General features: G+C 45.6%; 1 protein-coding gene across 1 annotated transcript; it reads left to right on the forward strand.

Moving 5' to 3' along the window:
- Positions 1-2,390: 2,390 nt before the first annotated feature.
- Positions 2,391-15,965, forward strand: IGFBP3 (insulin like growth factor binding protein 3). The gene is made up of 4 exons (XM_074869879.1): positions 2,391-2,781; positions 6,665-6,894; positions 9,537-9,656; positions 14,292-15,965. Exons 1-4 carry the CDS (start codon positions 2,391-2,393, stop codon positions 14,415-14,417), a joined length of 867 nt encoding a protein of 288 aa, XP_074725980.1. The 3' UTR covers positions 14,418-15,965.
- The last annotated feature ends 391 nt before the right edge of the window (positions 15,966-16,356 follow it).

Raw genomic sequence — 16,356 nt, forward strand, 5'->3', positions numbered from 1 at the left:
AATAAAAAGGTAACAGCAAACTTTCCTGCAATAGTCTCAAAAAAAACCCCAAACCACCACCCAAAAACCAATCCTGAAACCAAACATGCAGTATGTTGTGGTTGATCAATTCCTCCTTTGTAGATGGGCTCGCACGGATTTATTGAGTCTCTAATTCAATCCTGGACAACTTGCGACCTCTTTTGGTCAATTAACAAAATGAGCAAGAAGACAAAAGAAGGCTGAAAAGCCTTGGTGCAGTCACCCATCGGGGCATTAAGCAAGGCTGATCTTTCTTCCAACACATCTTTAATTTAATTTCCCGAGGAAAAATCTCTGCTCTTACACCATATTCTTCGCACATAAAATCAGATATTTTTTATCTTGCCTATGTACGGTGCCCCTTTGAAGATGGTGTTTGAAAGGTACAATTACTGAATGGAGAGAAAACAGAGTAGTTGATTCTAGTTATCTAAAAAGATCTGATTTGTAAAAAGTGCAGTTGTCGAGATTCGCAGTATCACGACCAGTACCTTGAACAATATACTCCACTGTTCCACTTGCGTTTAGACACATGAACAGCCGATGAATTACTGGAAGGAGATGTAACAGTGTTAATGATGGAGGGGTTGAAAACCCATGGCTCTTATCATTCCCACGGCAGAATATATTTGTATAAACCTGTATCTGCGGGCATTATTGGTTTTATTTTGCATGAGAAGCAGGCTCCAATGGCTGAGACACCATATATACGTCTACGTATACACCTCACCATCCCCTCCTGCATCAGCTCTCAGGAGACCTTCAGAAAGGATGGTCACAAATTTTGGTATTGCCAATTCAGATTTTCTCCATCAAAGTTAATCCAAGTTAGCAGGGGGAGCGGAGTAAGACAAGCAGCACGGGGGCGGAATTTGCAGTGGCTACGAACAGAATGCAAACACATCCACTGTGCAAAACCGACGTAGCATTTCACAGCTGGGAGGGTTTTGGGGTGTTTTGTTTTGTTTTGGTTTTCTTTTCCCCCCTAGATTTGCGAGGACGTTGCAATGGAAACCGTTGTCTTACGGGCGGAGGGAAAGCGCTGTAAGAGTCCCGAAAACACTTCACCAGCTGCGGAGGGGGGGGGGGGGGGGGGGGGGGCACAACCACGGCGCTGGGGCACGGCACGGACCGAGGCCGGTGCCGGCGAGCGGCATCTGTGCGCCGGCAGCGCACCGGCGGGCGCTCCTCCGCCGCTCCCCCTCCTCCCCCCCGGCGGCGCGGCGGGCTCGGGAGCCGTGAGCCGGCCCCACGGCGCGCCCCGGCCGGCGTGCGGGGCTGCCTGGGAGAGCGGCGGCACGGCCCGGCCGGGACCGGGGCTGCGGCCCGAGGCAGGCGGGATCGCAGACAGGAGTCCAAAAAAGGGCACCCTGCGCCAGCTCCGCCGGCCGCTCCTCTCCCGCTGCCAAGGAAACACGCACACACACGCGCACAGAAACCACTTTTTCATGAAACAAAAGGCACACGACGTGCCCCCCTCCCCAGAGCCGTACCCTGGACGGCTGATTTCTGAGAAGAGCCCATAACCCGCCCCCCCCCGGCCCCCGGCCCGGCCCGGCCCGCCCCGCCCTCACAGCCCGCCGTGACCGAAACCTGGATTTGGCGCGGGCGGGCGCTCCCCGCCGCGCCGCGCCGCTCGTTATTCATGGCGCGGGGCGGGCCGCGGCCGCGGCGCTATATAGGGCGGCCCGGGCGGCCCGAGGGGACAGATGGGCGCGGAGTGACGGGGAGCGGAGGCGGTGGCAGGCGGCAAAGAGAATAAAAAGAAGGGAACCTTGCTTTCTTAATTTATTTTTTTCCCCCTATTTTTCCCCCCCTCACCTCCGCTCTTTCTCCTTCTTTCTTTTCTGAAGCGTTTTTGGACCAAGTTTTCTTCAGACCGTCTGGGCTTGGCTTTTTAAAAATATTTTTTACCTTTTTATTTTACTTTTACAAAGCGTTTTATTTTGTATTTTTTCTTTTTTTTTTTTTTTTTTTTTTTTCCTGAGTGTTGTGTGTGGCCAAAACAAAAAAAAAGTTAGTGTCGAGCCAAGTGATTCAGGCGCTCTGCAGGGAGGGGAGGGGGGGAAAGAAGGAAAAAGTTGCCTTTGTTGCCAGCGAGCTGTTACTACCTCGATGTGATTTAAGGGCAGGCGGCTGAAGAGAGGGTCGGTGCGCGCGTGCCGGCAGCGCAGCGCAGCCCGCCCGCCTCCCCGCGCCGGTCGGGGCCCGGGCGGCGGCCGGCGCCGCTCCCCGCAGCCCCCCGCCCGCCGCTCCGTTCCCCTCCGCCCGCGGCGGCGTGTGCGCGCCGGCGGGGGGCTCTGCCCGGGCCGCTGCGCCGCCGGGGGTGCGCGGGGGCGCCTCTCGGCCGCCCCCCTCCGCCGGTTGCCATGGTGCCGCGGCCCGGCGTGCTTTGGGCAGTGGCGGCGGCGGCGCTGGCGCTGCTGGCCCGGCGGGCGGCGGCGGCGGCGGCGCTGGCGGGGCCGGTGGTCCGCTGCGAGCCCTGCGACGCGCGGGCGCTGCAGCAGTGCAAGCCCCTGCAGCCCGACTGCGCCGAGCGGGTGCGGGAGCCCGGCTGCGGCTGCTGCCTCACCTGCGCCCTGCGGGCTGGGCAGCCCTGCGGCATCTACACCGAGCGCTGCGGCGCCGGCCTCAGCTGCCAGCCGCGGCGGGAGGAGGCGCGGCCGCTGCAGGCGCTGCTGGAGGGCCGCGGGCTCTGCACCAACGCCACGGGCGGCGGCAGGCTGCGGGCCTTCCTGCTGCCCGGACCGCACGCTGCAGGTAAGGGGCTGCGCCGGGGGGCGCCCGGGCCTCGCGGGCGGGCGTGCGCGGCGCTTCTCCTTCTCCTTCTCCTTCTCCTTCTCCTTCTCCTTCTCCTTCTCCTTCTCCTTCTCCTTCTCCTTCTCCTTCTCCTTCTCCTTCTCCTTCTCCTTCTCCTCTCCCCCGCTGCTTCCTCGCTTTCGGTTGCTATTTGTTCCTTTAAGTTAAAACCCGAGTTGCGCGCAGCAGGAGGCGGGGAGGCGCGGGCAGCTCGCGGCAGGGCCGCTCCTCCGGAAAGGCCCCTCGTGCGCTGCCGGCGCTGCCTGCCGGCCGCCGGGCCGCGGGGGGCTCCGTGGGCAGCCGCGTAGCCGGGGCTGCGGTCGGGTTTGGCGGAGGAAAGGAAGATTTACCTGTTACGCCTTATTCGTGTATCTCTTCGACCCCCATGCTGAGAAGTAGCTCCTCGTAAAAGAGACAGAGTTGCTCTTTTTTAAAAAATACGGGGGGTTGGGGGTATGTGTGTGCATGTTGCTTCTGCGGGTGCGTGGGGCTGCCAGGCTGCAGAGCCTGCACGGAGAGAGGGCGAAATCCTCGCGATTTGTCCCCAGTGTTCCTGGAAAGAGGGTACAAGAAAGCTGGAGAGCGTGGGCTAACTCCTGTGCTGCAGCGTGACTAAGTCAGGGGAATGCTAAACACAGAAAAAAAAAAAAAAAAAAAAAGAAAAAGGGGTTAAATAATTCCCCTATTCCCCTGGCCTGGGAAGGTGGTTATTCAGAACAAAGAGTTTGCACAGCAGTGTTTAAGAGGACGTTGGTTTTTTGCCTGCACTGCAAATAAATCTTTGGTCAAACGAAGCTTTCCCGTACCTCTTACATGTCTTGTAAATGAGACGTTCACAGAGCGGGTTTTGTTTTGTTTGAAGAGGAAGGGACGGTTGGAACAAGTTCTGTTAGCATGCACATTTGGAAACTTAAGACAGGGAAACTCGGGATTCAGATCAAGAAGGCACAGTCCCTCTGTGCAAACATTTCATTAAACTGTTTGCTAACCAAGAGCAAGTATGTTAACATTTATTTAATAGAAAAGTGTGTCAAAAGGCTTTCCACTGTTTGCATTTTTAAAGAGCCAGGAGTTTTTCTGCTAGGTTGCAGGGGCTCTTTGGCTGGCCTCTCCTTAGCTGAGGAAGTGGCACCAGTGCTCCAGTTAACTGGCTGCTATGAGAGTAGGAGATGCCTTATTATAATGATTTATGTGCTGCTCCCAAGCTGTGACAATTTGAATGAAAGTTCAGAGGTGCTCCCTGGAGTTTTAAATCTCATTGGAACATGGAGGAGCTTCCCTCATCACATGAACTTGGCTCTGCATATTCATCCTTCACATGAATAAGAAATGAGGGACCTCTCCTCCATACTTGAGAGTTGGTGCCGTCTAATGGAGGGGTTGTGCTTTCATCAGTGACTGTTAGAGGAGAAAGGGGAAGACAGAGCTGCACTTTGCTGAAAATCTTTCCATTTTCAGCCTAAACGGTCAAGATGCCGAATTCCTGTTTCTGCATTCTTGGCTGAGGGAGAACTCCAACTTTGAAATCAGTGGGAGCTTTGATTCCTTAAAAAGTGCAAAGTAGGACCCTTACAGTTCACGTTTGAGTAGTGAAGGTTGTAAACCTGGGGTGCAGGAAGGAAGAAGTGCGCTGAACCTGTGTGACATACAGTGCCCACCTCCTCATGGGGACCGCTCCAGTTTCAGCTCTAAATCCAACACTCCCTGGTACACGCCCTCCCTGAGCAGGATCACATCATCTCCCTTACACACATCTAGGTCCAGCGTCACGTGCTACACATTTGGTCCTTCCTAGTTTACAGAAAGTGCTAGAAATCAGTATGGAGTGGTGTACATTACAGCGGCTTCTTACAGCAACTGTAGTAGGCCACTGACTTACTTTCCAGTTCAGTTTTTTTTTAGGCATGGAAGTGTTAACTAGTAGGATGCATGTGCAACCCTTCTAATCTGCTTTTTAAAAGAGAGCAAGTAACTCTCATAGCAGCTTTGTTTCTGTTAGGAGAGTGTAAAGCTAGCATGGCACCAAGTTTTATGAAACCAAGTTAATCAAATATGCTTTACAGTTTAAAATGCAGCATTACAACCATTCCAAATTGAACTATAAGAAGTGCTATTGAAACATGATGGTCTATCTAAAATGAAATGACCAGCCTGGTAATTATTTAATGCATATAAAGAATATTTCTACTTATTTTTGGTAGAGGAGGCAAACTAATGAAGCAAACTAATTGCAGAAAACCTAGTAGGCATAGTATTTACATTTAGGAGATTCAGGTTTATAACATTTTATTGTGTCATTTCTTGTAGACTTCATCGAGAATGTGGAAAAAAAAATACCACTGTTTAAAAACCAGACATTAAACCACCAAAAATATGTTCAAATACCGCTGAGAGTCTGAGTTAAACCCACAAAAGCCAGGAAATTTAGACTTAAGACTTAAACTTCCTTAATCCATTTGCACTGGGAATTGGATTTTCTGATCAATTATGTCCATTGCCAGCAGTGGCTACACTAAAACCACCGGTACTAAGATGTTAACTCAGATCCCTCCTCCTCCTCCTCACATTCCTCCCCTGTTCCTGTGTATTGGCAGTGTGACTGTACTGCCTATGCTGAAATATTTGGAGTCGATGGGCTATTGGAACATGGGCTTTCAGGTTTAGCACTGAATTTCTTGGCTTTTGTGGTTTCTCAGTGAGTCATCAAGTATAATTTTAATACAGATTTCCAGGATGTTCCTTGCACATCAGTTATCGTTGTGCACTCCCAGTATGATTTCCTTAAAAAAAAAAAGTGGCCAGCAGCCAAGGCGGCAACTAGTGGTACTTAGCTGCTTGGCTGATAGGAATATCCAAACTTGAAATATCCCCTGGAGGAAATGCAGCCAGTTACAGTTACACTGCAGGAGTCTTTGGAGGGAAACACAGTGTAGACAAATACCTCAGAAGGTACAGGAACACTGGGCTTATGAAGTATTTTGGAAAAATGTGTTTCTCCTGTATTTTTGCAGATGGTAGTTTAAAGAGAAAATATTTTTGAAGCTCGTGGTGAAAGCAGGTGGTTTTCCTTTGACACCATTACAGAATGAAGCATTTTTTGTCCGTTACCTTTAAAATGTATTTTGTACACCTAGAAATGGTTCTGAGTTTAATAGCAGAAGAATGAAAACGTGCTATTTTTTTTTCCTTTCCTGTTCTGTATGTAGAATAAGATTAAGAAAAAGTGTTAAAAATAGCTAACTAGAACCATGAAACAGCATGGTAGAATTTATTGTATTAACGCCTCTTTAAAAAAAAAAAAAAAATTACCTTCCCGGGGAAGACAAAGAGTTACAGTGCAGCCCATAAGTTACCCGAGCCAGCCGCGTCGGACTGGAGTTGATTAAATCAGCCGCGGGTCAGCGGTGGCCGGGGAGGGGAAGGCTCCGCGCCCCCGGCGCCGGTGGGGCTGCTGCGGGCTCCCGCGGCCGCGGCCGCTCCCGCGGCGGCGCAGAGCTGCCCCCTCCCGCCGGCCGGCGGAACGGCGGCGGCCGCCGCGGGGCGAGAAACGGGGCGGCGGTGGCTTGCCGGGGGGCGGAGGGGGCTCGTCCTGCGGTGTTCACGGGCAGCCGGGACGGGCGGCGCGGCGGGTCCCTTGCGCGGCTGCCGGCAGCGAGCGCAAAAGGCATCGCCTGACCGCAGAGGGGCTGGTGCATGCGGAGCGCGAAGCTGTTTGTCTTTCTCTGTATCGCAGTTTTGTAAAGGAAAAGGAAGGACGTGGACTAGTCTAGTGGCTGGTCGCCCTTCCCGGCACAGCTGGCAGTTGATTAACATTGTACCTTTGCTGCATTTGTTCTTCTCGAAGGAAACTCCAGTGATTCAGAAGAAGAAGACCGGAGTGCCAGCAGTATCGAAAATCAGGCCATCCCAAACCCTCACAGGGTGCCCGATTCCAAATCGCATCCACCACACATCAAAATAGACATCATCAGGAAAGTGCAGGCCAAAAATACACAGCGATATAAAGTGGAATATGATTCACAGAGTACAGATACACTGAATTTCTCTTCTGAATCCAAACAAGAGACTGAATACGTGAGTACTTTTGTAAATGGAAAGGCACTTCCCAGCATGTGAGTGTGCATGTGTATGCATATGCATGTTGTGCGTACAACAAGGTGAATAAACTAAATAACTAAAGGGTGGTAACTGTTGTAGCCATGTAGAGCATTCTGGCTCTTTAACCAGTAAAACTATTGGATATGCAAATGCAGTCAATCAGCAGAGGGAGCAGATCACATTCAGAAAACATGGAGGCCTAAGGCAATGACATTCACATTGATACAATGTAGTTTTCACTAAGTTATTTCTTAGAGATGGAAAGTTCTTGCCCCCCCCCCCACCCCGTAATTGTCGCTCATTTGTGTGAGTGGACTTGGGACAGGTTTAATAGTGTCATTAAATTTGGTTGCAAACGGCATTATTGGGTTGCAATAATGGAAAAAGGATGTTTCACATTCAGTGTAGTGACACTGTGTTCACACTCCACAGCGCAAATCAAGGGAGATAAACTTCGGCTGCGTTGAGGGTTAGGATCTTGACCTATCATCAGTCATTGTTTGTATGAGGTGCTGAACACCACCTCCACTTGCAAGTCATTGCTTGGTGCCCCTGCATAAATGCAAAGGCTTCTGGACACATGAGCTGCCATTCCTTCCTACTGACTGTGCCCAGAGGATTTGCAGGGCAGCTGGAGTGTGGTGAATCTTGAGGGGAGAGTAATTCTGCTTACTGGACATCCTGGCTGATAACCCAGTGGTTGTCCTTGTGCCAGATGCCTGGATATATTTTGGCATTTAATCAGAGCGCTTTTGTTGAAACCAGACATCTGCAAGAGAAGGTTTTGAAACCTGTATGAAAGTTGTGTCTGAAGAAAGCGTGGCCTCCAAGTTAACGCAGCAATGGTGGTGAAGATGCATGTTTAGTTTGTCACTGATGTCAGGCTGTCTAGTAAAAACACTTCAGTATCTGCCTTCCAGCATGTCCTCCTCCCAAAAACGTGAAGTAAACTGCCTACAGTAAAAAAATGAACTTTGGTAGCTCTAAGGAAATAGGGTTGTGGTCTTAACTAGCTAGGATGAACACTTCACTTATGTGATAGTTGGGCTCCGTGAGCAAAGGCGCACCAACTTACCAAGGCTGCTGGTGTCTGTAAGAATCAGAAGTCAGTCCATCAGGGACAGGTGCCTTTGTCAGCAGATACCCTTGTAGTTGTGCCTGCATGTTAGCTTTTGATATTGATCTCTCTGACTTTGGAAGCCTGCTTCAAAATAATAATTAAAAGAAAGCTGTTGATCTTTTTGTAGGCCTAGCTTGGGACCAAATATTTGAATGTGTGTGATTTACAGTCAGCATGTCTGAGCAGTTTTGTTTTTTTAAGGAACTGACAATAAGAGCAGCAATTTAAAAGTGCATGTTTAGACCTTGCGAGATTGATACTGAAAGAAGACATATGAAAGCAGCAAGGAAGGTCTTTGCTAACCAAAAAAATCAATTTTAAACTCCAGTAGAACTGTGGAGTCTGTATGCTTTCAGACACTCACATGAAAGGCACTTTACATGAGCAAAGTATTATACTTTCAAGTGGTAATATTAAATGTCATTACTTCACTAATTAAAATTTGCACCAAATGAGTCTTTGTGTTGATACAGCAACTTAAACCTTTTAAACCCATGCAACCATGCAAAGGAATTTTTTCGGGTCTCTGCTGAAGAAGCAGGCTGGTGGACTAAGCCAGTAATGTGCCCAGACTGGAGCGTAGCTAAGCACAGAGTTTGTAGGCTGTGACTCTTGAATCCCATGGCTGACACTGACTGCCGCCTTGGCCTCTGGCAAAACGTGAACTCCTCCGCTCCTGGTTTTCTGACTGCAGAGTGGGGATCCTAACACCGTACTCCCTGCCCTGAAGGGCTGCAGTGAGAAATAATTAGTTGGCATTTGAGACATGCTCTTAAAAGTGCTTATGGAAGTTCTTTTTGGCTCATTGTCCTAGAGCTGATCCTCACTACATTGTTGTCGCCTTTTGCCGATGGAGAAAGTGAGGCAAAAAGTGGCGTACTTCTCTAATGAGACTGTTGTGTGCAACCATTCCTTTGCGTGGCTGCATCCATTTAGTCCAGTTGAAATTGGGAATTGTTGTCCAAAGTTGCAGTATTTTTATATATACCTATACATTATGCCAAACTACTTGTTTTCAATTAAATCCATTTCATTTAAGCTTTCAAATCCAGCAGAATCACAAAAATCAAATGGCATTAGGGAAAATCCACCAAGTGGTGTATTTCCAGTTGCCTACCTTCTTTTCCTGCTTGATGCAAGGCCAGCTTTTCCAAACCTAAGTTATGTTATATATGATTGATTTACATACTGGTTAAGCCTTCCTGTAGGTATATGTGGCTGGGATTTCAACTGGAAATGCCAGTCTATGCCTCAGCATAGCCTCAGCATAGCATAGGGCCTTCAGTCTTCAGAAATCAGTTTATCCTGAATAAAGCAGAAAGTCAGAATTTTATCTGTGAATAGTCTTGCCTTTTGACATACCCAGCCATCCCTTTGTTTTAGTGGATTTATTTGGGTTTGTGTTTCTTGCCCTTTAAAGATGTATTAACTCTTGTGTGAAAGACAGCATTTGGGAATGAAGTTTCATTTATGTTTTCTAAAACATGCTCATTAACAGGGTCCCTGTCGTAGAGAAATGGAAGACACTTTAAACCACCTAAAGATCCTGAATGTCTTGAGTCCCAGGGGCTTTCATATTCCAAATTGTGACAAGAAGGGGTTCTACAAGAAAAAGCAAGTAAGTACTGAGTCTTGATCATTTCAATGAGTGCACTTCACCTTTTCAGCATCCTGCTGAAGGATCTTGCCAGCAAGGTGCATTATGTATCATTTTACAGAGGAACTAGTTCATTTCCAGTTTTAGGACCTGATGTGATAGTGCTGAACCTTGTCAAGTGGGGACAGTGTTTTTATTTTCTGTTGGTCATGACAACAGATTCATTTGGGAAACTTCATACCTGATCACACATCGGTTGGCTGGTGCCCTAGATACTAATGCCCTTTGGTTTAAAAAAAGCAGTGCCTCTGTAATAACCCACAGAGCTAAATGTTGCAGTTACCATATGACTGCAATAGATCAATGCTTTGAATTGTAAATAGCTGCTTGAGTGTTCCTAGAAGAACTGCACTGGATCATATTGCTAAAAGCAACTTGAGAAAGGTATGTATCTGTCCTTTATGTGCTACACAGATTGCTTCCAAAATCCAGGTCATGTTATCGTGAAAGTGATACATCTAGTAGTTACTCTGCAGCAAGGATGGTGTCTCAGCCCTCTTTGGTTCTGGGTTTGTGATCTTTCTTGATAAATGCAGACTGAAACTGTAGGTATTTATGCCTTAGTTGTGTTGGGTTGAGCTACAGCCGCGTTCTCCATTCAGTGCTGCCCTTGAAGCTCATTCAGGAACTTGGGGAAATGCAAGACATGCCAGGTTCTTTGTGTAGTGTGCACATCCCATCTAATTCCAGTGTTTAGTTAGTGACCTGCCTCCAAATGTGTTTCTTGGTATAATTCCAAAATTTCCTGAATTCAGAAATTTCTTTCAAGATTTTCCTCAAGGCAAACCCTCTGTAAGGATGGATTTTGTTTGTGTACCATCTTATCTCTCCCATGTGGGTTTACAACGAGTCAGCCTCTGCTAGTAGGAAATAGACAATAAATCCATCAAAAAATGAGTGTGAGCTAGGCATTTTTAATTCTGGAAACAGCTGCCAAAACCACTGCCTAGGATGATAATGTAGATAGGGGTGTGATGGTAGGAATCTGATAAATTATGATCACCTTGGAAAGCATTAAAACTCATTCAAGAGGCACTTCACATGTTACTGTATTCTGCCTTCCTGGTCACCTGCTCTTCCAGTCAAGTTGAAAGCAGTTATTTTTCAAGACATTTGTGGATATCTAGAAATTGACTTTTCAGGAAAAAACATAGGGAGTAATTTGCATGTGTGAAACAATTTTAAGAACATAAATTTGCCTGTCAGGGTATAACATGAAAAATATTTCACACCTTGTGTTTATATATAAACTTTTTAAAAATCAGACCTATTAAAATTTAGAATTCTTTGTCTTAATAAATCACACATGTAAGGTTGTATTATTCAACTGTGGTATATAGGTATATTTACGTGGAATAGGTTGATACAGGCACATTTCTGCCTCAAGCGTGGAAAAAAAGGTTTTGATGAAATTAGAATTATTATATGGGGCAATTACTAGAATTGCCCCATATTTGTGTACTGGAGCCAGATACTTACCTAAATGTGAGTTGGCATCGTTCCACTGAAAACAGAGCTGGGCTTGGCGGGAGCCAGAATGGCCCGCGGTATATGTCAATGCTGTCTGCTGTCTGTTCCAGGAGACCGCAGTTGTAGCTCCACGGAGACCTCTGGGATGACCAGGAATTCAATGGGATACCATATGCTTTGCTGTGCCCCACGAATGCCTCTGCGGCACTTCTTTGTGGAAGGGAGAGGGGCAGGTGGCATGGAAGCTGGCAGCTGGGGTTTCTATCAGAAGTAATTACTGGTTCCACAGCTTGGGCAGTTTTCCAGCTTTTTGGACTTCTGAAGTCATACAGAAGAGCTGGGCAGAGCCTTGAAATGTATGTGGAGTACAAAATTCAGAAGAGGCAGATATTTATATTTTTTCCATATGAACTATCCACCACTTCTGCAGGGAATGCAAGCTAGCTGCTTCAGGATAAAAGTATCACTTTTGAATCAGAAGTGCTTTACTTTTGATAGCATGGCTGAGCAGGTAGTACAAAATCGCAGATTGGAAAATTGCTTCCTCACAGAGCGTTGTTTCAGCTGCAGAATGATCTAAGCGTTTTGTTTTCCAAATGTCTTGTCTACAAGAAATAAAAAAAAAATATTATTTGTAGGGAAGGTGTTCCTGCAGACTAACCTCACATTGTCGTTAATTCCAAAAATCAATTTTGGAACTGTAAAAAGCAAAACCTCCCAACAACATGAGATAACTAACTGATCATTTGTTTTGAGAGTGATGCAAGCTTATGAATCAGCAAGAGTTGTGTAACATACTTCATATAGTACTTCTAAAAGGGGAGGCTGTGTTGCTATTACTAGCAGAAGTGTAGTTTCATTGCTGGAGCATCAGGCTGTCAGCCAGAAGCCCTGTGCTCTAATTCAGGCTCCATCTGTGCCTGCTGTCTTGGGAAAAACAGCTCAAGAACTGCTGCCTCAGTTTCCTTTTCTGTAAAATTTAAATTGTGGAAAGGCTGCTGTTTTTGAAGTCCTCAGTTTTGAGCATGAAGAATTTAAGTCACTAAATGTCAAAACCACTTAAGCTAGAGTTGGGACCAAAATTGAAGGAAAATTTCCCATTGATGTCACTGGACTTTGAGCAGCAATTCACAGAAATCCTGGAGAATACCCGCAAGCCCTGGTCAGGCTTCTGAGACAATAAACATAAGTTGTAAAACTTAAGTTTAAAGATTTAGGAGAGAAAACCAGCCGAACAGGTAACTACAACTCAAATGCAGCTAACCACATAGTTTAGCAAATTACTAATGTGGCTCTTCACCCTCTCCTAAAATAAGCTGATACATAGTTTAAGTTTGATCTTAATGCTGCTGTCGATTTGTATCGGGCTAATGAAGAAGGACTGCAAATTCAGGGAAGAGAGGCATTGTATTATTTCTGCATTGGGATTGTTACTCTAAAATACATCACAAGGGTAATTTGCAGTTACAGTGATTAACATTACTTCATTTACTCTAAAATAAAATAAACAAGATGGAAGCTTGTTCAGAAATCTGTGTCTAATGTGTGATCTGCTCCCATCTCTTTTTCACAAGTTCCTAGTGAAGACTGTCTACCCTACTTCATGCTGCCACAAACTAGTTGGCTCAGGGGCCAATGTGCTGGTGCAGGCTGTCCCAGGAGTGACCTATATTCACAGCTCTGTTCAAAATAACCACCCTTTTGCCTGAGGTGCAAAACTAGGTGTAGAAAGGGTCAGGTGAAGCCCAACACTTGCTTGATGTTTCCTTCTGTACCTGCACATGGAAAGGACACTTAGCTTTGTGAGCTGCTGCCATACCCACATGGGAGATGGGGACATGCCTGTTAGACTCCAGAGAACAAGCAGTTGAGCCGTAGTGGCAAAGTTTACCTGACTTGTACCAGCCTGAACTGCTGAGATACTGGAATTGCTGTGAGTATGATCTCAGAGGTGGCATTTGCTCTGCTTGCATGAGAGCCTTTACAGTGTTGAGGGCCGTAAGTGGCTTCAGTCTAGCCTATCTTCCTTCATGTTGGTGATGCAACACATGAAGCCTCAGTCTTTGAAAAGTGAGGTATATTTATGTCACCAGCTCCTTTGTAAATCTGTCCTGACTAAACAGCCACCTCTGTTAGCATTTGTAGCAAATCCTGTGTCACCACATCTCAAAACTTAGCTGACATGGAGGCTGTGTCTTGGCAATGAGGTTGACCATGGCAAGCCCAGTGAGATAATCTGTGTCCTGGAGACACACGTCTTTCAAGTGGGTGAAAACCTTGAGGGGTCCCAGAGTTTCACAGTATGTAACTGCGTCCGAGGTTGCATACTGAATTAAACCTGCAGCATGTCATCTCCTTTTGTCTAGTTTTTACCATTCTTGGTTCCTTGGGTTCCTGTGTTACTTAGTACGTGCTAGACTTTCTAATGCATTTTTACTGTATTGCTGTTTCTGTAGAAGTTCAGTGTCGTTGCCTGTGGTAGATTCAGGTTGGTCAGCATTGCTAGCAAATTCCACCAGGCCACTTCTAAAGCTGACATAGGTTATAGACTATAGTCTATAAGCAACCTTATAGGAAAATATACATGTAAAGTTCTAGTACATCTAGCAGTTGTTGAAGTGATAACTCCATTACAGAAAGATAGGTATCTGTTAATAAATGTCAACTAGAGTATTGAAATTCTTCCAGCAAACAGATATAAGCCAAGGGTGTTTATTGCTGCAATGGCTGTCTCACCAGACCTGTGCTTTAACGTAGAGCAAATGCATTTACTTTCTTTTCCAAAGATGGGTCCCAGTCGTCAGCCCATACTGTTGTAAATAGTCCTGGTATTCAGAGGGGGCAACTGTGCTGCCTAACATAATAGGGAGTAGTTCATAAGGCTGTTTTCTGGTAGTTCTCAGAGCAGTTTTATTATGGAATAATTAGACCCAAAGGGGTTGACAGGCAGAGCAGGTAATCTTTTATTGCAATACTTCGTAGCGGTAATAAATATTTTGTTTGATGCTGTCAGATATGCCCAGGATATGGAAATGCAGCTATCAAATAAGCAGGAATCCCTGATACATAACACTAAGAGCGAAGAGAACAAAAATAATGCTAACTGGATCTTTTACTCTGTTACAGTGTCGCCCATCCAAAGGCCGAAAGAGGGGTTACTGCTGGTGTGTGGATAAATACGGACAGCCGCTTCCCGGGTATGATGGGAAGGGAAAAGGAGATGTCCACTGCTATAACTTGGAAAGCAAATGAGGGCTGGGTGCCAGCTCTTCTGGCATCTGTGCGTGGCCACCGGACCTCGCAGAGACCTTGGAGGGGCTGGGCAAACACTGTGGACTGCGTTGCGCGTGGAGTACCGAGCTCTGCCTCCCATGGCGGATGGGGAGTCGCAGCCTTCGCGAACACTGCTGCAGCAGCTGCACCCTGCCACCGACACGTGTTGGGCTGCCTACAGGACATGCAGGGAGCTCTGAATTCCCACGTAAACCTGCACTATTGATACCCAGAGAGAGAGAAAAACAAAAGGCACTTCAGAATGGATTCAGGGAGTCTCCACTGACTTTTTAAAGAACAGCCTGTGACCAATTTGATCCCGAATGATACTGGTTTTTTATTTTAAAGAATTTATAGATTGTAAACTTGTAAGAGTATTAAAGAAAAAAAACAAACCCACAAGGATTTAAAGGTTAATCATTTTTTTACAGGTCTGATGGGAAACTTATCTTCACGGGTAAAAAGTTTTATAAAAATCTCAAAGAACTTTTTAAAGAAACGTATTTCTAAAATAAAGACATGGGTATTTTTTCTGTAAAATATATTATGAATATTCTGTTAGTCTGTATTTAATATAATTTTTTTTTAATAAACTTTATTTAAATGTAACATGTGAATACCAAATACTACACAATAATTCTAGTGTATACTTCTGTATGCAAAGAGAAAGTAAGGGTATGGAATGATTTACAAATATGTATAGATCCATATGCATACACACTGACCTATTCTAGATAATAGAAATGAATTTGTGGAGCAAAGGAAGTGTTTCCAGAAGATACTAAGTTGTTGTTTGAAGTAACTACGAGTACCAAGATAATATTTTTTTAAAAATTTTTAATTTTTTTTTTATTTTATTGGTATTTCTAATGTACCCATTACTGAATTATGCCACTGGAAAGGATAATAGTTGCACTGAAGCTCTCAGTGAAGCATTCTTCTGTCTGTCCTTTGCTTCAGTTTGTGCAACAGGGCTTACATTTCCTACATTTCCTGCTCACACTAATATAGAATGAATATTTGTGGACAAAAAATTGCCATTACAGTACCACCCTTTCTATTTGCTTATTTATTTTGAAAAGCTGTATCTATTCTGTGTTGTCTTGGTACACTCTACCAAAGCACATATCCTGTATGAGGAACTCCTGTTTATTACAATGCTGACAAGATGGGGGGATTGTGGACCTGGGTGTTGAGACCCGCGTGCTTCATTTATGCTACACACAATTGTTGCTTGCTTTGACTTTGGTAGAAGTTATTTGCCTGCATCTAAGCATAGAATAAGAACCATTGGGTTTAAATATTTAAACCAGTTGTCTGCCATGATGTTATATGTCCTTTTAATTGGAAGAGAAGTGATTTGGTTTTGTTCTGGTATGTGATGCTTTCACATAAGGAAGACTTTGGCAATATTTTTTTCATTGAGGCTGATTGTTTACTGAACTTCATGACAAATTCTGTATGACAATGAAATCTGGATAAGGAAAGGTGGCCTGTGAAATGTAACATCTCTGGAAAGTAATGCCATATTTTGTATATGTATTTATTTATATATTTTATATAAATATTTTATATATTTATATAAATATATAATATATTCTTATATGTGTCACTATAAATGTTTGATGTCACTGTAGAAAAAAGAAACCATCAACACTGTTATTTCCTGTTGGGTTGGGAACTGAGGACAGTGGGTTTCCAGCCTATGAGGCCAGGGGTTGTGCTGGTGGAGGGGAGACTGTGGGGCCAAGGAGCCCCTTCCTCTCCCGGCCCATGAATTACAACTACCCTTGTTCCTGCCAGCAATGGCAAATGCCTTGAAACTCTGACATGGAAAGGTTTGGGTATGCAGCTTGCCATGATCGAGAAAGCCGATCACCCTAAATCAGATGCTTAAAGCCTTACCCTGTGCATTCTT

This window comes from Strix uralensis, chromosome 1 (genome assembly GCF_047716275.1).
Source record: "Strix uralensis isolate ZFMK-TIS-50842 chromosome 1, bStrUra1, whole genome shotgun sequence".
Classification (NCBI taxonomy): Eukaryota; Metazoa; Chordata; class Aves; order Strigiformes; family Strigidae; genus Strix; species Strix uralensis.

Excerpts from the sequence above, each read along its gene's own strand:
- IGFBP3 (XM_074869879.1), top strand. The coding sequence starts at position 2,391 with ATGGTGCCGCGGCCCGGCGTGCTTTGGGCAGTGGCGGCGGCGGCGCTG. Across the intron at positions 6,895-9,536 it reads CCAAACAAGAGACTGAATAC|GGTCCCTGTCGTAGAGAAAT; the intron begins GTGAGTACTTTT and ends GCTCATTAACAG. Across the intron at positions 9,657-14,291 it reads GGTTCTACAAGAAAAAGCAA|TGTCGCCCATCCAAAGGCCG; the intron begins GTAAGTACTGAG and ends ACTCTGTTACAG.